This window comes from Hyperoodon ampullatus, assembly GCF_949752795.1.
Source record: "Hyperoodon ampullatus genome assembly, chromosome: 2".
Lineage (NCBI taxonomy): Eukaryota > Metazoa > Chordata > Mammalia > Artiodactyla > Ziphiidae > Hyperoodon > Hyperoodon ampullatus.
Genome location: NC_136915.1, coordinates 146,627 through 166,339, shown reverse-complemented (window position 1 = coordinate 166,339; position 19,713 = coordinate 146,627). Strand labels below are relative to the sequence as shown.

General features: G+C 64.3%; 2 protein-coding genes across 2 annotated transcripts; one reads left to right on the top strand and one right to left on the bottom strand.

Annotated features, from left to right (window-relative positions):
* Positions 1-490: 490 nt before the first annotated feature.
* KLHL17 (kelch like family member 17) lies at positions 491-5,597 on the bottom strand (the record flags this gene model as incomplete). The annotated part of the gene is made up of 12 exons (XM_079696345.1): positions 5,456-5,597; positions 4,346-4,605; positions 4,137-4,258; positions 3,753-3,974; positions 3,158-3,274; positions 2,764-2,977; positions 2,340-2,484; positions 2,088-2,255; positions 1,580-1,668; positions 1,424-1,497; positions 1,042-1,223; positions 491-719 (listed from the first exon to the last, which is right to left on the bottom strand). Exons 1-12 carry the CDS (start codon positions 5,566-5,568, stop codon positions 491-493), a joined length of 1,935 nt encoding a protein of 644 aa, XP_079552471.1. The 5' UTR covers positions 5,569-5,597.
* A 1,554-nt stretch (positions 5,598-7,151) lies between these two features.
* Positions 7,152-19,614, top strand: NOC2L (NOC2 like nucleolar associated transcriptional repressor). Its single transcript, XM_079696344.1, has 19 exons — positions 7,152-7,192; positions 7,336-7,488; positions 8,678-8,852; positions 8,941-9,060; positions 9,679-9,799; positions 9,886-9,976; positions 11,659-11,737; positions 11,848-11,958; positions 12,316-12,429; positions 13,129-13,317; positions 13,478-13,617; positions 14,488-14,599; positions 15,399-15,512; positions 15,764-15,865; positions 17,043-17,186; positions 17,292-17,405; positions 18,183-18,330; positions 18,626-18,682; positions 18,975-19,614. Exons 1-19 carry the CDS (start codon positions 7,167-7,169, stop codon positions 19,079-19,081), a joined length of 2,217 nt encoding a protein of 738 aa, XP_079552470.1. The 5' UTR covers positions 7,152-7,166; the 3' UTR covers positions 19,082-19,614.
* The last annotated feature ends 99 nt before the right edge of the window (positions 19,615-19,713 follow it).

Here is a 19,713-nt window from a genome sequence, read left to right as displayed (position 1 = left end):
GCAAGGAGGTGTGCAAAGCTCAGGCCGGGGGTCTGCACCTGCTCAGAAAGCCCCCCCGAGTAACTGCTCTGCATCACCCCTCGGTCCCTCCAGGTCTAGAGAGTCCAAGTTGGCCCCTTACCCACGGGCAACGCCAGTGTCCACCCGGTCGCTCCCCAGTGCCCCCAGCACGGTGGGAGGACACCCAAGAGGGCAGCTTGGTCCCAGAGATAGGACACTTTAAAAGTAAACAGAGAAACTGGCAGCTGCAGCCTGCTCACCACCAATCGATAAATAAACGAGTGAATAAATAAATGGCACACACAAACAAACACTGAGAAAGGAACACAGAAACCCGCGGCCTAGACGCGCGGAGGCTGGACAGACGGCCCCGGACGTTCCTGGTGGGGGCCGAGCCCCGCCCCACGCGCAGGGGAGGCAGGCGCTGGGCCCAGGGGGCTTAAGGCACGTGGGAGGCCGCGGGCGGGTCTCTGTGCGGCCGCGCCACGGGTCAGAGGCTGGTGGACGACACAGACAGCGTGGGCGAAGAGGGCGGCGGGAAGTTGAGCAGCTCGAGCACGGCCACGCCCACGCTGCTGCGCCGTGTGAACATGCAGGACGCGGCCACCCACTTGTTGGTCCTCGGGTTGTACTTCTCAATGGAGTTGAGGCTGGAACTGCCGTCGTTGCCCCCTACGGCGTACAGCCAGCCGTCCATGGACACCAGGTCGTGCGTGCTCCTGCCGGCAGGGCGGACGGGGAGAAGTAAGGGCCGAGGCTGGGGGTGAGGAGGGCGCAGGGCCGGGTGAGGGGCGGTAGCCACCTGAGGAGCCTCAGGGGGCGGGGCCTTGGGAGGTACCCTGGGGGCAGGACGGATGGGGGGGTAAACGAGCCGGTCAGGCGTGGCCTTGGCATGATGGGGGCGGAGCCTTGGAGCTGTGGGGGCGGGGCCCTGGAGGGAGGCGGGGGGACACGCCGCGCAGGGGTGAGAGCCTGGGACACATCTGCCGGGGTCGGGGGTGCAGACCGCTGTGGTGGTGACAGGTGCGGGGGCCGGCACACCTCCGGACGTTCATGGGCGCCACGCTCTCCCAGGCGCCCGCCCTGGGGCTGTATCTCTCCACGGAGTTGAGGCAGCTGGTGCCGTCGTTGCCGCCGGCCACGTAGAGTGCCCCCTCGAGCACCGCCACGCCCGCGGAGCTGCGCCGGCTCAGCATGGAGGCCACGGGCGTCCAGGAGCTCACCTGCGGCGGAGGGACGGGCTGGGGGCAGACCCACGACCAGCCTCCCTCCGTCTCCACGTGCAGGACTCTAGTCCTGGGTGGGGTGTCTGTGGGACAGGGTGGATGTAAAGGGATGACCCTCCGGGGGATGGGGGTGGCCAGAGAGCGATGACCCGAAGTAGCTTTGGGGAAGGGGAACGTGTGATTGGGGTGCTTCGCACCTGGGGCTCATACTTCTCCACGGTGGCCAGGTGTGATGAGCTGTCATAACCGCCCACGGCATACAGGTTCCCATCTACAGGGAGGCAACACACCCATGGTGCACCTGCTGTGTGTGGGGGTCCCTGGGGTGGGCGCTATGCGAAGCAGTCACCCACCGAGCATGGCCACGCGCACATATCGCCTCCGGGTGCTCATGGCGGCGATTGACGTCCACGTTCCCGTCAGGGGGTCGTAGCGCTCGGCACTGTAGACACCAGGACGGCCGCTGACCTTGAGCAGTGGCAGAAAGGCAGTCCCGGCCCCAGGACCTGCCCTCCCCCGAGGAATGACTACAGTTCTGTGCTAGGCAGTCACGGAGGCTGACCCCAGAGTCCCACTGGAGCAGGAAGCAGGGCCTACTAGGTGGACACAGGCCACGGGCTACCTGGATAATGCTGGGCAAGTGTCCACCTGGGCCCAGCCACTGGCCTGGTGGGAAGGACGCCAGAGAAGAAAGAAGGGGCCACCGGGCCAGCCCAGATGAGGAGGCACAGGGGACCCTGGTGACCTGACTCAGGCAGGGTCCCCCTTGGTTCCCCTCAGGCAGGACCTCTGCAGTCCTGATGCAGCCACACCTGCTGAGCCAACCCTGAACGGCCACCCGGCCCTGACCCCAGCCACTACCTGTTGAGGCAAGAGGCCCCATCGTAGCCACCGGCTGCATACAGGAGCCCGTGCAGGGCAGCCACACCCAGGCAGCTGCGCCTCGTGCCCATGGACACCTCAGGCTGCCAGGTGTTGGTCACAGGGTCGTAGGACTCTACGGTGGCCAGGTCTGAAGTCCCATCGTAACTAGGGGAGGGGTTCGCTGCTGGTCAGGGTTGGCCCAGTGGGCACATGCCAAGCCCCTGACCCGAGACCACCCCCCACTCTTACCCGCCCACGGCATACAGCCGGTTCCCAACTGCCGCCACGCCCACCCGGGCCCGGCGCGTGGACATTGAGGCCACCACATGCCAGCGGTCAGCACGTGTGTCGTACGCTTCACAGTCCCCGTGGATGGCGAACAGGCTCCCACCACCTAGGGAGGGGGAGGTGACAGGGCAGGACAAGGGCCCAGGGACGCAGTGGGCTAGGAGGCTCTAGCACAGCCCGAGGCTGAGGGCCTGGAGGCTCCAAGGGCAAGTGGGGCCAGTGACTGGTGAGTGGGTCACACCATGGTGGACGGGAGAGCAGGTGTGGGGTGAGCGCAGGACGGACACGGCATGGGGTGGGGGGGTGGGGGGGCTCGTGCTAGGCTTGTGGGTAGGGACACGGGGCAGGGATGGGGGACCGGATGGGACGGGACAGGTGGGCGTACCCACAGCGAAGAGCACAGGGCCGGCGCCCTCACAGCGCCGAGGCCGGGTGCGGCTGGTGCCCAGGACGCCCCTCTGCTCGGGCAGCAGGTGGAACTTGAGGGCCTCAATGAGTAGGTCCTTGCAGTCCGGGTGGTGCCGCACCAGGCTCTCGGCGTCCACGTGGCCCAGCAGGAAGTCCCGGCTCAGCAGGGGCAGGCGTACACACTTCATCAGCTGGGGTGTGGTAGCAGGCCTGCTACGGTCAGGCCTGCTCACGTGTCCTGGACCCTCCTCAAGACACGTGCCTGCATCACCCCTGTGGGATCTCTGGGCACAGAAGAGCCCAGGCACGCCTGATCCTCAGCCACTGCATCCCCTCCCAAGCACCGTAGGCCCCCCAGGGCCTGGCCTCACCCGAGGAACGTGCTGCCTCCGGGTATCCACGTCGTGCTTGACCCAACTCAGGACGGCACGGTAGACGTCCTCCTCTGAAGGCACGTTCAGGCTGTCGCTAGAGACCAGTTCCAGCACCTGGGGGTGGGGACCCTCAGACCTGAGATCTGGGGAGGGGCTTGGGGACCCATGGAGCCCTGAAGGTGCCTGGGAGGGAGAGTCCAAGGGGGCCCAGTGTCCCTATGAGGAAGAGCCAAGCAGGGTCAGGGGGCACAGACCCAGTTCCCGTGGGCCTAGCTCCACAGCAGTCCTGGGAACACGGAACCAGGCATGGGACACTGTAGGCAGGTACGTGACCAGAACAGGACAGTGTCAGGTATCAATGGTGATGGCTTGTGTGCGGTTAGAAAATGGGGGTGGGGGGTTCCCAGGGGATGGGTGGCGGGGTTGGAATGTCGGTCAGAGACTGGAGATAAAGACTAAGGCGCAAAGGACCAGGTCTCATGGGCCCAGATGATGGGGGCCAGGGGGGCCAAGGCTGGTACTGGGGTCTGGCGATTGGGACAGGGTCGGGGTCCGAGTCAAGGTCCAGGCTGTGCTCCAGCTGCCACGTTACCTGCTTCAGCGGCAACAGCATGAACTCCTCAGTCTTGGCCACGTCCACGAAGTGCTGCAGCACGTACCTGTGTGCCGCCTTGAGCAGGTCACTGCACGAGTGTGTGTCGGCGAAGCCGCGGATGCCCAGACAGTTGGAGGGGTCGAGCTGACTCAGCAGGAACTTGCAGCAGGCGTCACGGACCCCGTTCAGCTGCAGGAGGCTGGCGGCCGGGAGCAGAGTCTACGGGGCAAGAGGTGGGAGGGAGGGCCGGGGGGGCAGGGCCAGAGAGATGGACGTGAGGACTGAAGGGGTGGCAGCAGTACGGGGGACGCTGGGGGCGTGGGGAGAGCGGAGACACAAGCAGGGTAGCGGTTCGGGACGTGGGGGGTGAGGCAGCCTCACCTGCACGTTGCCTTCCCCCACCACGATCTCGGCCGTGTACGCAAACTGCACCAGCTGGTCCAGGGCCTGAGGGTCGATGTCGTGCAGCGTCACGTGCGTCTGACGGCTCTCACTCATCTCATCTGTGGGGACAGCAGGTCAGGCTGGTCCCCACCCTGGGAGAGCTGCAGAGTCCCCCAAGCGCCCGGACCCGATGGGGCAGTACTTGCTTGTGAACATGGCGTGGAAGTAGGGGCTGCAGGAGGCCAGCACCACCTTGTGTGCCCGGATCTCCTTGGCAGCCACGTGCAAGACGATGTCACACAGGAGGCCGCGCTGCCGCATGCGGCTCATGGCCACGAAGGCGTCGTGGTAGTGTCGCTTGGAGTTGTGGGCGACGGTGTGGCCCTCGCGGCTCAGCAGCTGCACTGCACCCTCCATGGGGCCCGTGGGCCGGGCCTGTCGGGGCCGGGCACGCTCTGCCTCGGGGCTGCAGGTGGGCAGTGCCTGGTCACGGTGTGCTCTGCAGGGAGCTGCTCACCCACCCCTGAGACCCTGGGCAGGGCCTGGGCACCCAGGAGGCCGCCCGCCCCCGGCAGCCCGAGCCAGGTTTGCATCGAGGACCCACTCCCCTCAGGACCGCCCCTGCTCTCCGGGCGCCACCGCGCTCTAATCCCTCGCATCCAGGGAGCCCAACTGGACTCTGCTCCAGCCTGCCACCAGAGTGAGGTCGGCTCCCACGCCAGAGCCCGGTCCGTCATTGAACCTGTACATCTTCCTCTGCCGCGACCCCTGCTCCAGCACCACACTTCCCTCCGCCCGGGGGCCTCCGTGAAGAGCCCGGCTCTCTAGACCCTCCTCGGGACTAGGCTCTCTGTCCATCGCTGGCAACCCTTCCCGTGCCCCCATCAGAGTCCGGTGTTCTCGGCACGGGCAGGGCATGCGGGAAGTGCACGAGGTGAAACTGGTCCGTACTGACCGGTGGCTCTGAAGCCCCTACACCGACCAGCAAGTGTGACCTCTCTTGACCGCCAACCCCCCATCATTCAGACAGGCCGCCCGAGTCTTTGAACGGCGCAGCCGGAATTCAAGGGCGGCGGGAGGGGACAGAGCCTCCGGGAGCAGCCTCCTCGGGACGCCCTGCCCCGCGCCGAATGTGTGCGCGGGTAACGCAGGGGTCCTGGACCCTCCGCGGTCGGGCCGAGCCTGCGGGGCACGAGGCCGCCCCCTCCCGGCAGCCTGCCAGGGTCGGCGCGCCCCTCCCTCCCTCCTTCTCCCCTCCTTCCCCCCTCCTCCTCGGCCCTGGCCAGTCACGGTCCCCAGGCCCCCGGCCCACTCACGCTGCCGGCTGCGGCGGCGGTGGCGGCGGCGGCGGCGCCTCGGGCGCGGGCCCCGGGCTGCCGTGCTCTGGACTTTGCGTCCTGCCGGCCGGGCGCTCGCTGCGCGGCTGCATGGGTTCGGCCGCCGGCCCGCCGCCGATCCGCGGAGGATGCACGGACAAGCGGACGCTGGACGGCTGGAGGACTGCTCGGCGGTGGCGGCAGGCTCGGCGTTCCTCGCTCCCGCCGCTTGGCCGCAGCCGCTGTTTCTCGGCGCCGCCCGCTCCGCCTCCCGCGCTCCCCCGAGGTTTCAGGGGCGCCGCGTAGCGCGCGAATCCTCCCAATGTTTCGGCGCTCCGTCTGCCTCCTCCTCCAGGAAGCCCCCCGGGCCCCGCCCGCCGCCTATCCCCAAGAAACCTCCCGGACCTTCCGCCCGCCTCAACTCGTTCAAGAAGCACCCCTCGCCCCTTCCGGGGCCCCGCATCTCCTGGGGGGCCGAATGGCCCCACGTGATGCCCCTGAGACCTGAGCCAGCCGGGGGCCCCGTCTGCCCTCCTCTCTCTAACCCCACGCAGGCCACTTTGCGTCTGGCCTTGATCTGGACGCTGGCTGCAGAGCGGGAGAGGGGTGGGGTGCACGCCCTGGGCGCTGAGGGGTCCCCTGTCTTGGGATCTGGCTGTCCAGGCCCGCGGACCTCCGCCATTAGGACGAGTGGGGGGAGGGGAGGGCATAGGTCGGCTTCCCCACCTCCTTCCTTCCCCAAGGCAACCTTCCAGCCTCCGGGCCTTTGCACCTGCAGGCTGTTCCACAGATAGGGCAGAGCAAAAGTGGCTGTCCCTGCCCGGGCCGGCCTGGGGACTTAGGCAGATGTGTTCGTAGCTGAATTCCCAGCAGAGGACTCGCTGGACTGAAATATCAGCCATCCTCTCTCAGGGAGATTTGGCCAACCTGGTTTCAGTAACAGTGCTCGGGTCTGTCGCCTGTCTGCCCTCTCCGGCTCCCCCAGCGCAGGTGCTGTGGGGCTGTCCAGTGAAGTGGAAACGGCTCTTATCGTTCTGATCCTCATCAGAGTGTCATTTATCAATTCGCAAACAGCCCATCTATAGCATCACCATTTCTATTTTCGTCTGTTTTTTCTACTAAAGATTATTGGCTTTTTATTATTGATTTCTAAGAGCTCTTTGTATAGAAGTCCTCTCTGACACGTTTCCCCCCATGCATTTTTTCCGTGGTCAATGCATTGACATCCTCACAGGCACGTGTTCACGGAACCCGGGGGGGGGGGGCGGGGGGGGCTGTGGGCTGGGCTGGGCGAGGGTGACCCGGCCCGGCCCTCCCCCAGGTCGGTGTCGTTATTAGTGCCTTTTTTGGCAAACGTCACAGATTTGTGAGCGGAATGGCGGGATTCCGCCCTACGCAGTCCTGCCGGGTGCTGGACCTCCGTCCGCAGTCTGTCCCTCAGCGGAAGCGAGCGGGAGCCGTGACTGAACCAGGCCTGCGCAGGGAGCTTTCGTCCCGCGTGCCACCCTGGGAGGCCGAGCGCCTCCCGCCCAAAAAGAGATCTGAACGCGCCCTCCCGCCTGGATGCCGCCGCAGCCAAGGTTGGAGAACCTTAAAGCCACCTGGCGGGGCGCGGCGGGGCGGGGCCAGGGGCGGGGTTGCCTGCAGGAAGTGCGCCTGGCGCAAGGCCTGCTGGGGCCGGAAGTGGGGCGCACGCTACGGGCCTGCAGTTATGGCTGCGGCGTGGACCCGCAAGCGGTGAGTTGAGGCTCCGATCAGGCCTCCCGGCGGGTGTTTGCATCCAGAGAGGCTCCCCTTGCGCCTCTCTGTGTTCCTGGGGCGGCCGGGCTGGGGCACACCGGGCTGGCAGGGAGTCGTGACTCCAACGGCATGGCCCGCAGGCGCCTGGCGGAGCTGACGGTGGACGAGTTCCTGGCCTCGGGCTTTGATTCCGAGTCCGACTCGGAGCCCGAAGGAGCCCCAGAGGCGGAGACGCGGGCGGCGCGCGGAGCGGCCCGGAGCCCGGATGGGCCAGGTGGGGGTCCCTTGGCCAGGTGAGTGGAGCGTCTTTTACGGGCCGTGTGTAAGCAGAACCCACTTAACCATCCTGGCCCGCCCCACCAGAAGGGTGCTGACCACTCCTGGGGCCTCAGGACTGAGACCTAGGGACCTCTGACCTCTCCCCCATACCTTTCGGCTTGTTTATTCTTCCATCGGTATTTACGGAGTGACTGCTCTGTGCCAAGTCATCCCGGTGTTGGGAAATGCTGGAGAATAGTACTCATTTTGGCCTACGAGCGCTTACTCGGCCTTGGATAAGCCACAGCATGTAGGGTGGTGGACGAAATAAGTGCTGCAGACAGGAAGGAAAAGCAGAAGGAGCTGGAGGAATAGGGAGCATAGGTGGGAGCTTCTGCGGCAGCGTTAGGTGGAGTGGATAAGGCCGTTTTAGGAGACCTGAGGGAGTAAATTGCAGCCGTAGGGGAAGAATGTCTGGGTGTTTCAGGCAGCAGGAACAGCAAAGGTCCTGAGTTGAGAGTGAGCCTTACGCAGAGTTGAGCACGGCTGTGGCAGGAATGCGAGGAGAGTAGTAGGAGGTGAAGCTGGAGAGACGGTGATGGGGCTGGATCTTGTAGACCGTTTACATGGCGTCTCAGTGCAGTTGGAAATTATCCTAGGGTTTTGAGTAGCGAAGTAACGTCGTAGCGAAGTAACATGTAACAGGATGGGCCCCTCCGATTGCTGTGCTGAGAGCAGGTTGTAAGCGGCTGGAGTGGACAAGCGAATTGAGAGATGATGCTGGTTTGAGAGGAGTCGTGAGACTTTTGGAAGTATTGATGATGAGATCTCGTGACAGGGTGCATGCTGGGTGTGAGAGGCAGAGGGTTTACCTTTCACGTGAGTACCTGGAAAGGGGGAGTCAGCGACAGCCGAGGTAGAGCGGTGTGTGGGCAGAGTAAGTTCGGGGGAAGCTGCAAGTTCAGCGTTGTTTTGAAACACGCGTTGGGTTTGAAACACGTGTGCAGAGGCTGTTGGATGTATGAGTCCGGAGTTTGGGGCAGAGAGAGATCTGCTGAAAACTTCCTCTCTGGCAATCCCCCTGCCTTGGTCGTTGGCAGCTGCTGTGGAGGAAGCAGACTAAGCCTCATAGGTTCTCTGAGGTGGACGGGAAGCCTGATCCCCCCTCCCCCCTTGGCCTTGGCCGTGCCTGCCGGTCCGACTTGATGACCCCCACCTTCTCAGCCGGCGCAGGGGCCGTGCGTCTGAGCACAAGGACCAGCTCTCTCGACTGAAGGACAAAGACCCTGAGTTCTACAAGTTCCTGCAGGAGAATGACCAGAGCCTGCTGAACTTCAGTGATTCGGACAGCTCTGAGGACGAGGAGGAGCGGCTCCACTCCCTGCCGGACGGGCTGGAAGTGAGAGCCTGTGCACAGTTGGGCGGGGGCAGGGGCATATTTGTGGCCTCTGCATCTGGTCCAGTGGGGCCCTCTGTGTCTGGTGCAGGAAGCAAGTGAGGAGGAGGAAGATGAGGAGGACAGGGTCCCCAGAGGACCTACGGGGAAGAGGAGGGATTCTGCCTCTGTGACCCTCGCCATGGTTGAGAGATGGAAGCAGGCAGCAAAGGTGAGAAGTGGCGTGGGCTGGGCCGCTGACCCCGCCCCAGCTCCCGCCCCCTTGCTTTCTTTCCCTTATCTGGGGCAGTGCAGGTGGGAGGAGCCCTCTCTGAGCCCGTTCAGCACAAGAGAATCTCGCAGTTTTCCCTGCACGCTAGGAGGGATCAGGACCGCACTCTCTCCTTCATTCAGAGCCTAGGGCCTCCGCCTTCTCCTTTCTTCTCTGTTTCTCTCCGGGGCTCTCTGAAGTCTACTGTGGGCAGGACATAGTCTCTGTGCCTTTGCTCGCTGGTGGAGCCAGGGCCCTTCGGAGGGCCTTGCGGTGGTTTCTGCAGGGAAAAGAAAGGACAGAAAGGGAGAACTCCAGATACCACTTGGAGCTGGCCATTGTTTAGATCCTGGCTCCTCAGCCCCTCCCCCGTGGCCCTTCCAGGAGGATTCTGGACTCTTCTTGTTCCCTGCACATGGCTCCGTAACACGGCTCCCACCTCTGCTCTTGGTCTGAGGGTGTGGCCGAGCGTGCCTTTCTCTCATAGAGCAGGTTCCTGGAGCCCCAGCTAGCTGCCTCTCGCTTTGCCGAGCACAGCTGACTGCTCCTCCAACGTTCCGGGTCCTTCTGCCCTTTTAGCGGCAGCTTACTCCAAAGCTGTTCCACGAAGTTGTGCAGGCGTTTCGAGCAGCCGTGGCCACCACCCAAGGAGAACAGGAAGGCACTGAGACCAGCAAATTCCAGGTCACGGACAGTGCTGGTGAGCTGCGGTGAGGGGACCAGGGATACAGTCTCTATGTTCCATTTTCTGTCCTGAGAGTGGCATCTCTGGTCGCCTCATTGCAGTGTTCAACGCTCTGGTCACTTTCTGCATCAGAGATCTCTTTGGCTGTCTCCAGGAGCTGCTGTTTAGAAAAGCCCCAAAGGACAGTAGCAGGTAAGAGGGAAGACGATGGCATGGGGAGGTGTGGTCAGGGCCCTGCACTGGGGAAGGCAGGGGCTCTGGGACCTAGGGGCCCCCTCTAGACCCAGCTGGCACAGAGGGATGTGGAGGACAGAGCCAGGCTCTTTGCAGGGCTCTTGGGAGAGGCTGGACACTCAGGGCCCGGTGGGGGCAGCCCTGTCCTTCCTCCTCCAGGGCCACAGAGCGTGTGCTTGGCTTTGCCCCCCCGTCTTCCCGGGTCAGGATTCTCTCTTTCCTCTTTGGACAAGTGAAGTCTCGTCTGCTCTCCTTGCTCTTTGGCTGGTGCGAGTGTGTGTGTCTAGGCAGGGGCCCCATCCATGCTCGCTTGAGGACCTTGACTTTGGTGCGAGAGGTCAGTTGAGCAGAGCAGGCCGTGGAAGGTTTTCAGCAGGGAGACGGGAGCAGCCGACGTTTGGCAGCTGGTGGTTCCCCTGGGGCTCCCGGGAGCCTGCAGCCCCGTGACCTGGAGGCAGGAAAGGCTTGGAGGGTCAGACTCGCCCCGACGCTGCTCAGAGGGAGAAAGAAGCTCCAGGGAGAGGTCCGCCGGGACCCCCTGGAGGGGAGGTGGAGGAGGCCGGGACTCGGGGATGGGAGTGCCTGGGCCTGGGGGTGGTGGTCGGGGCGGGACTGATGCGGCCACGTGGGGGTGGCTGCCTGAGGGGACAGGGCAGCTGGAGGGCCACAGGCGGTGAGTGAGCTGGCAGCGAAGAGGCAGCGCAAGTGGTGCTGGCGTTGGCTGGGTGCGGGCGCCCGTGGGGGCCGCTGCAGTGGGGAGAGCGGTCACCGTGGAGGACAGCAGGCTTGGGAGGAAGCAGCAGCGCCGCCTGGGTCGTGGGTCCAGGTGCCCAGCAGCCGGCCTCAGCCCATGGGGAGGCTATCAGGGGCCCCTGTTCTTGGTTCTTTTGCACACGTTAGCAGGGTTAACAGACACTTAACATGCTGAGTTCTGCAAGTGTTGAGAGGTGACACGTCTGAGAAACTTCTTAAGCATCAGCCACTGCTGCTAAAATTAAGGTGTAAATGACTTGGTCTCTGTAAAGCGTATGTGGCCCGGGGAGTTCCCCGGTGGTCCAGTGGTTAGGATTCGGTGCTTTCACTGCCGTGGCCCAGATTCAGTCCCTGGTCGGGGAACTGAGATCCTGTAAGCCGCAAGGGTAACAACAACGACAAAAACTGTATGTGGCCCAAAGGAAGACGGCTTGTGCTGGTTGGCGATGCCTGGGTCAGACCTGGGACTGCAGAGTGTGGGTGCCTGAGGAGTGTGGGGAGCTGGAGGCCAGGGGTCTGTGTGGGGGCTCTGGGGGAAGTGGCTGGCCCTGGGCTCAGACGGGAAGGATGGTCAGCCCTCTGGCCGGGTGGGGTGGCCTGTGGGGGACTTGGGGCTCGGTGGTACCCCTCCTTAGGCGTAGCTGTGGGCCACCCTTGAGAGAGTCCTGGTGTGTCTCTCGTGTTCATCCAGCTGGAAAGGTCCCTGAACTCGTGGGAAAGATGTGTGTGTGTGGGGTGTCTCACCCCAGGGCCCATGTGCCCTTGCGTCCTGGACACTGTGTGTCCTGGACAGGACGTGGCTTGGGGCACACCGCTGCCTCCTGCTGGCCTCCTGCTGGCCTCCTGCTGGCCTCGTGTCTGAGCTGGAGGGTGCGGTCTCCCTGCAGGGTGTTGCAGCCATCCAGCAGCCCGCTGTGGGGGAAGCTCCGGCTGGACATCAAGGCTTACCTGAGCTCCGTCACACAGGTGCAGTTCCGGGGGGCGGGGCCTGCCGGGTCACATGGGGGCCTGGCTGCGTCCACCGGTCCAATCCTTCCTCGTATCCTGGGCCTCGCTGACCTCTCCTGCTTCCCCAGCTGGTGGCCTGTGTGGCAGAGGCGACAGTAGTGGCGGCCATCCTCCAGCACGTCAGCAGCTCCGTGCCCTACTACCTGACCTTCCCCAAGCAGTGCCGCATGCTGCTCAAGGTGCGCTGACCTCGGGGCAGCCCCACTGCCGGCTGGAGTGCAGGAGGCATCTGTGCCACCCCATGGGGTTCTGTCTTGGGGGCACACTCGAGGCAGCACAGCCCAGTCATGCGAGGACGGGCTCCCCTGGGGGGTGGGGGACAGCTTTCTGGCACCCACGTACGTACATGCTCTGGACAGCAGAGGTCAGTTTTCACCGTACGGCCTTCAGAAGGGGTGGTGTGCTCTGGTTTCGCTCCTCCGCGATTGAGCTCTAACTCGGGGAGTGCCCCGGGGCACTGTGGGAAGGGCCGTCTCTGGCCGGGCTTGGGGCGGGGTGGTGGGGCCAGGGCAGGCGGTGACAGCTCGCCTCCACAGAGGATGGTGGTCCTGTGGGGCACGGGTGAGGAGACGCTGCGCGTGCTGGCCTTCCTGGTCCTTGTCAAGGTCTGCCGGCACAAGAAGGACGTCTTCCTGAGCCCCGTCCTCAAGGTAGTGGTGCCCCCGGCTCTTGCACTAGGGTCTGGGTTGAAGGTCTCGACCTGAGGGCTGGGCAGGCTGCCTTTGTGGTTGGTGTTTCTCGCGGGTGCTGTGACCCTGGGCAGACCCAGGTCCTCGTCATGGCTTCCTCCAAGAGAAGTGGGGGACGGGACGGCACGGGGACAGGAGCCCTTGGTCCCCCTGGGGCTCCACATGGAGTGACCTGCACAGCTCTCCCCTCAGTGGACGAGGACATCAGACGTGGAGAAGGGCGGCGACCCTGCTGCCTGGCTCTAAACCTGAGGTGGCCTGCCCTGCACAGGACCCTCTGGAAGCCCCTTGCATCAGCCTGGCGGGCAGCTGGGGCTTCTCTGTCTCCTTCCCTTCTGGTCCGTCCACGTCCCTTGCCCGTTCCCACGGTTATTCATGCTGCAGCTCCCTCCTTCCTGGGTGTCTAGCCTTCCCCGTAAGACCCTTCCTCTCGGCACTGCAGACTCTGCCCGGGACTGGTGGGCTGAGCAGCAGCGGGGCCTCGAGAAGCAGGGCCGTGCAGCAGAGGGGGGTCTGCGGCACACGTGGCTGGGCTGTGGTTCCTGCTGAGGCCAGCTCTGAGGGAAAGGCCCGGGTGTCTGCAGGGGGCTTGGAGCTGGGTGGTGGGGGCATGGGGCCCTGGGAGCTCAAAGGTGGCTCTGACTAAGGTGTTTCCGGCAGCAAATGTACATCACGTACGTGAGGAACTGCAGGTTCACCTCCCCCAGCACCCTGCCCCTCGTCAACTTCATGCAGCGGACTCTGACAGAGCTGCTGGCCCTGGACGCTGGCGTCGCCTACCAGCACGCATTCCTCTACATCCGCCAGCTCGCCATCCACCTGCGCAATGCCATGACCACGCGCAAGAAGGTGGGCGGGGGCGGGGCCTGACCCACTGCGGGGAGGGGGGGCGGGGCCTCCTGCGAGAGGCAGCTCAGCCCCTTGGTGGCGCCAGGGTCCTTGCTGGTGGGGGCTGTGGAGTAGGTGAAGGGGACCCAGGGCTGACCTGGGTGGACTGCACTCTGCCCAGGAGACGTACCAGTCAGTGTACAACTGGCAGTTCGTGCACTGCCTCTACCTGTGGTGCCGCGCCCTCAGCACCATCTGCCCCAGCGAAGCTCTGCGGCCCTTGATCTACCCCCTGTCCCAGGTTGTCATCGGTTGCATCAAGTGAGTCGGGGCCGGGGGGTTGCCCCAAGGGCCGAAGGAGGTGGGGCCAGGGTTACATAGGTGTCCTGGGGCTCAGGGCCAGGGTTACACAGGGAGAAGTTGACAGGAGACTGTCCTGGAGGTCAGGGTAGGGTCGGGGTTGTTCACAGATGGTCTGGCCAGTGCCCCTGGCAGCTGGGGCCTCCAGGTGTGGTGTCTGTGACTTGGCAGCACCTGAGGAAGGTCTGGGCTGAGGCTGTCCATGGCCTTGTCCCCGACATCCCAGAATCATTGTCAGCTGGGCCTCTCGGTTGCCTGTGACCTGGTACCTTAGTCCAGGACGCCGCACACACGTGCATTCTGGGGACGCGGGGTAGAGGGGGCTGTGTGCAGTTTGAAGGGATTGGGGCTTATCTGCCTGGACGTTGTGGACGGAGCAGGTTTGCAGTGACCTGCCGCAGTTGGTTTGCCTATGAATATCGGTCTTGTTGGTCTCTGGGGGCAGAGACTGGCGGAGCCACATGTGGCCAGCAGAGGGCATCCTTGTCCTCCTGAAAGGAGAAGAAAGAAAAGTTTTGCTGTCTCACGTGTTAAAATGAAATTGAGTCGTTAGCCAGGTGGGGTGTGGTCCCCCCCGCCCCGACCTCCCCGCCACCGTAACTGAGCAAGGAGGCAGGTCCTTAGAACTGCGACTTCGGTTGGGGCCTTTTGTCCTGCTTTTACCTGTCTGAGGCTGGTACGGCTGCTGACCCTGCCGGGGAGGAGCCCTTCCTAAGGTTGGAGCCCAGTGGGTGGGGGGGGTTCAGAGGCAGCTGGGCCAGGCGGCTGAGGCTGGTTTGGGGGTCTCTGAGTCTGGGGTCTCTGCTCACTCCCGCCTTCCCACACCCCCAGGCTGGTCCCCACTGCCCGCTTCTACCCGCTGCGCATGCACTGCGTGCGCGCCCTGACGCTGCTCTCGGAGGGCACGGGCACCTTCATCCCGGTGCTACCCTTCATCCTTGAGGTGAGCGGATGCTCGGGGTGGGGGGGGCGGAGGGTGCAGGAGGGAAGACGCCTCCCGCCGCGTGTGGCCAGACCACTCCAGCCCGGCGCAGCTCTCCTGAGTGCTGGCTCTTTGCCCATAGCACACAGGTGTTGTGAGGGCGTTACTCTGCACGGTGCCTGCCCGATAGGCGAGAGTGGCACCGCAGGTGAGGACAGCTGCTCTGCTGGGCTGGCCCAAGGGCGCTGGTTTTAGGGCACAGACTTGGGTCGATCTGGGTGTTTGCCCAAGATTAGAGTGAGCGGCGGAGCTGGGCTGGAAGCCCCGTCTGATTCCAAAGCTGTGTTCCCTTTGCTGCCTCTGTGCATGTGTACCTGTGTGTATACGTGTGCACGTAGCTTAGGTAGGGAGAGGCTTCAGTCCAAAGGCTAGAGATCCACTAGGGCCGGGACCAGGCTGTGGGGAGGCGATCGTGGGTGAGGAAATTGCAGTGATGGTCACCCTGTGCAGGAGGGACCCTTCTTTGTCTCCAGACACTGGTTCCCATGGCTTCCTGGCCCAGTTTCAGGAGGGGGACAGCAGCAGTGTGTAAGGGTGTGGCCTGGTCCTGCCCCATTGGCCAGGGCCCTGCTCTAGGGCAGAGGGACTCCCTTGGGGACCAGAGATCTGGAAGGTGAGCAGACTGTGGGGGTAGGGGGTGGTGTCTGTGAGGCCGCGGGGCTGGCACTGTGTCTGGCCACTTGTCCTTGGTCTCAAGATGGGTCTCCAGAGACCCAGGGTACTGGGGCGGGCAGGCTGGGCTGACGGGTCCTTGGGGCAGATTTTCCAGCAGGTCGACTTCAACAGGAGGCCGGGGCGCATGAGCTCCAGACCCATCAACTTTGCTGTGATCCTGAAGCTGTCCAAGGTCAACCTGCAGGAGAAGGCGTACCGGGTGAGCGCAGCCTGCAGAAGGGTCCGGGGACGCCCTGGGTGGGGTCACGGCAGGATGTCGCAGGGCACCGAGGCCAGCGTGCGGGGTGACTGGAGGTAGATGAGTGTGGGTGGGAGAAGGCCCGCTGCCCTCCAGGCCTGAACCTCCAGGCTTCCCGGGGCTGGGGTAGCCTGGTGAGCCTGAGCCCGAGTGTGGCTCCGAGGTCTGAGCCCCCCTCCGCCCTGACGCCGCCCGCTCCCTCGCTGCCTCAGGACGGCCTGGTGGAGCAGCTGTACGACCTCAGCCTGGAGTACCTGCACGGTCAGGCCCACAGCATTGCATTCCCCGAGCTGGCGCTGCCCGCTGTCTTGCAGGTGTGTGCCCCCTGCCCCCCGCCCGAGTCCCTCTGTGGGCCCAATCCCTCAGCAGACCAGACCGCCTCCTGACGGACTGGCGCCCCTCGCTTGGGGCCAGAGCAAGGCAGCCCTGTCACAGCCGCACAGGGCCAGTGGCAGAGCCTGGTCAGCTTGGGGTCTCTGTGCCGGCACCACCTGGCAGCTGGGTCCCTGGGGCCGTGGTGTTGGGGTACATGCCTGGGTGTGGAGCCTGAGGAGGGCGCTGGCCCGGGTGCATCAGGAGGACCCCGGGACCTGTCAGCCCCCCTCTAGCCTGCTACAGCCCAGGGCCCAGACCAGCCGTGAGGGCTCCTGGGGGTGTTGGGGCTCAGCAGGCTGGACCGGCCCCCGGCTCTGGGTCGGGCTGGCCTCACTGCATGCTTTCCCAGGTGCTCCTGGGCCGGGTGAGGAGGTAGGAGACGTTAGGGGGTCACAGGAAGCCCTGGCCGCCCACCTCAGCTTTTCTTCAGGCGACATTTGGGGTGGGATGGGGGGGGATCTTCCCTCTCAGAAGCCCCTTGGAGATCCGTTTACTTTCAGCCTAGGTGTTTCTCATTTCAGGGAGGCCCGTGCCCATCTGGCCCTGGTGGGGAGTGGGGCGGGGTCGCTCAGACATAGGTGTGTGCGCGTCGTCCTCTCTCTGAGTCTTGGGGATCATGGTCTAGAAGAGGGTCAACAAACGTTTTTGGTAAAAAGTCAGATGGTAGATATTTTAGGCTCTTCAATCACGGGGTTTCTCAATCCGCTCAACTTTGCCACAGAAGTGCAAAAAAATTCACAGAAACGCAGGAAGGAACGAGTGTGCCGTGTGCCAGCACGACTTTATTGACAGACAGGCAGCAGGCGGGATGTGGCCTGGAGGGTGGATCCATGCTGGCCTTGCCCACCCCTCTGCCTGGCCCACGGGGTTGGTGGGCATCCTCCCGTCAGCCCTTCGACCCCCACAGGTCCCTAAGGGCTGGGCCATAGAGTCACGCAGCACCCCCCGCCGCCCCCCCCACACACTTGCACTGGGGCTCCCCCCACCTCAGGTGCATCCCCCAGGGCTCTGAGACACAGGAACCCATGACCCGCCCCCGCCTGCCTGCGGTCACCGCTCGTGGGGCGCAGAGCCGCCTTGTGCCTGGGGCTAGGCCGAGCCCCCCTTCTCCTGCAGCTGAAATCCTTCCTCCGGGAGTGCAAGGTGGCCAACTACTGCCGTCAGGTGCGTCAGCTGCTCGAGAAGGTGCAGGAGAACGCAGAACACGTCCGCAGCCTCCGCCAGAGGGTCTCCTTCGGCGTGTCCGACCAGCGTGCAGTGGTCAGCTGGGGGCTGGTGCCGGGGCCCGGGGGACACTGGTCAGTGTGTGGCTGAGGTTTGGGGTGTTGCCTGCGGTGGGACATGACCCTGGATCTCCCTGCACAGGATGCCTGGGAGAAGCGGACCCGGGAGGAGGGGACCCCGCTCACGAAGTACTACAGCCAGTGGCGGAAGCTGAGGGACCGTGAGATCCAGCTGGAGATCAGTGGCAAAGAGCGGGTATGGGCGGGGGTGCGTCGGGGATGTGGGCACGGCTGGGAGGACGTCAGCAGGGGTCGGTGGGTGCTGCCCGTAGCCACCCTCGCTGCAGCGTGTGCTGGTGCTGCCGATGCTCTGATGGGGCGGATGGCGGGCAGAACCAGGTAGAGTCTGGGGGCTTCTCCCACGACCCTCAGGTGGAGAGGCCCCAGGGCTGTGCTGGGGCAGAGGCTGCTGCCCCTCAGGCCTGACGGGCTGGGGCTTTTGGGGGAGCGAGTGCTGGGCTGACCTTGTCACCTAGGCCAGCCTGTGGACACCAGGAGGGCCAGTGGGGAGGTACAGGAAGAGCTCTAGCTCTGTGTTTGGGTCTGGGCTTGATCGGTGGGTGCATGACATTGTGACCTGAGGGAACAGCTTCGTGCCAAGTGACATGACTGTCTGCATCCCTGTCCTGGTGTCAGTGTGGGCAGGCCATCTGTTCTGGGAGTGACGGCTGAAAGTGAGGGGAGGAGGACGGTCGGAGCCTGCAGCTCTGACGTCACTTAGCGGGCCTCCTCACTGGCCTGGCGGGGCGGCTGTCCAGGAACCCTACCCAGTGATGCCGACCAAGTGTCCCAAGTGGCCAAGCAGGGTCCTTGCGTGGGGGGGTGGGCTGGAGGCTAGAGGAGGGGCTCACGGGGCAGGAGGGCGCAGGACTGGGTCTGGAACGTGAGTCGGGCTTGGGCCTGGGCCGTGGCCGGTGGGCAGGCAGCCCTGAGAGCCCACCTCACCTGCAGCTCTGGGTCCCTGTCCTTGCAGCTGGAAGATCTGAACTTCCCAGAGGTAAAGCGCCGCAAGGTGGCGGACAGGAAGGATGAGGACAGGGCAGAATTCAAGGACCTCTTTGAACTGGACAGTGCTGAGGATGAGGACGACGATGACGACGCCCCCGACTTCCCAGAGAGAGGTGGGGCCTGGGGGAGGAGGGGGCAGCTGGGCCTGGCAGGCCTCCCACCTCATGGAACCAGAGGAAGGACACTTAGCCCTCCTCTGCCTCGGGGCTGGCTTTGAGGTGGGGGCCCCCAGGCCTTGGGTCACCCCCTCCCACCACCACCTTTCAGGCGGTTCCCCTCCCACTTGAACAGAGGAGCCCTAAGGGAAAGTGGGGTCCAGGGCTGTGCTCCAGCCCCCATCCTGCCTTAGCTGCCCCTCTGTGCATTTGCTGGAGCCCACCCCCATGGGCTCTTGTGCTTGGTCCCCAGGGACGCCTGAGTCCCCAAAAGCTTCGCAGAGGGTGGAGGAAGTCAGCGACTCAGAGGGTAAGTGGTTCCTGAGGGTGCGGGGTGCCGTGGTTTTTGAGCCCATCTGTCTGGAGCCTGAGACTGTCATGGGGGATCCGGTGGGTGGGCAGGGCCATCGGCTCTAAGCTGGGCCCCCGCCCCCGCCCCCGGGGACGCTGGGCCAGCTGCTCCATCCCCGCTGGCTCTGGCCCCCAGCAACAGCAGCAGCGATAAATTAATTAGTGCTGTGATTAATTAGTGATGAGTAACCTCCCAGGTTGGCTTCTTCCTGATAAAGCAGAATTTATGTAGCTGTGCGCTCTCCCTGCAGATGGAAGCCCAGACACAGAGGCGGGGCCGGACCCCCAGGAGCCCTGGCAGCTGGCCCAGGGGCCGGAGGACGAGCTGCAGGATCTAGAGCTCTCCGAGGACGACTGAGGGCTGCCCCCCTGGAGCCTCATGGGGGGCTGCTGCGTGGTGTTCCCACCTCACCAGGCAGTCAGGTGTGCTGCTTCCCGGCTGCGGCTGAGCCGAGGCCCTGGGGTCCGTGCCCACGCAGGGCGTAGATGGTGGATAGGGCTTTATTTTTACAACATAAGAGACCAGAAAGGACCAAGTGCTGTTCCAAGTCTTGGAGTGGCGGCCATGGGGACGTAAACCACCGTGGGGCTGGCCTCCTGCCGCAGCTTATGGTGGCGGGTGAGACGCACCTACCCCACGAAGGAGGCTGACCTGGAGCGGGGCTCTGTTGGCGTGCAGTCATGCCGTGGGCACGGCCGACGCTGCAGGGCCTGGGGTGCGCCTGCGCCTCCTCTGTCTCTGGTTTGTCTGCAGCCGCCCAGGGTGCAGCACCCCCGCCCCGGGCCTGGGTCCGATCCCCGCGCGGTCTGCACCGGGCTCTGCAGGCGCCCCCAGAGAGTCTTTGGAAACTCATTCTTTTCCTCTTAAATCATGTGTTTTCGTTTTAAAAATTGTGTTTTTGCATCCAAAACTGAAAGGAGGATAAGCTGTGGGGTCGGGAGCCTTGGCCGGGGAGCAGCCGGCAGTGAAGGATGGGGGGTCTGACACCA

What these genes read in the sequence shown, in the direction of transcription:
- NOC2L (XM_079696344.1), top strand. Translation starts at nt 7,167, where the DNA reads ATGGCTGCGGCGTGGACCCGCAAGCG. An exon ending in GCGGCGTGGACCCGCAAGCG is followed by an intron (nt 7,193 to 7,335) that starts GTGAGTTGAGGC and finishes CATGGCCCGCAG; the next exon opens with GCGCCTGGCGGAGCTGACGG. An exon ending in AGATCAGTGGCAAAGAGCGG is followed by an intron (nt 17,406 to 18,182) that starts GTATGGGCGGGG and finishes CTGTCCTTGCAG; the next exon opens with CTGGAAGATCTGAACTTCCC.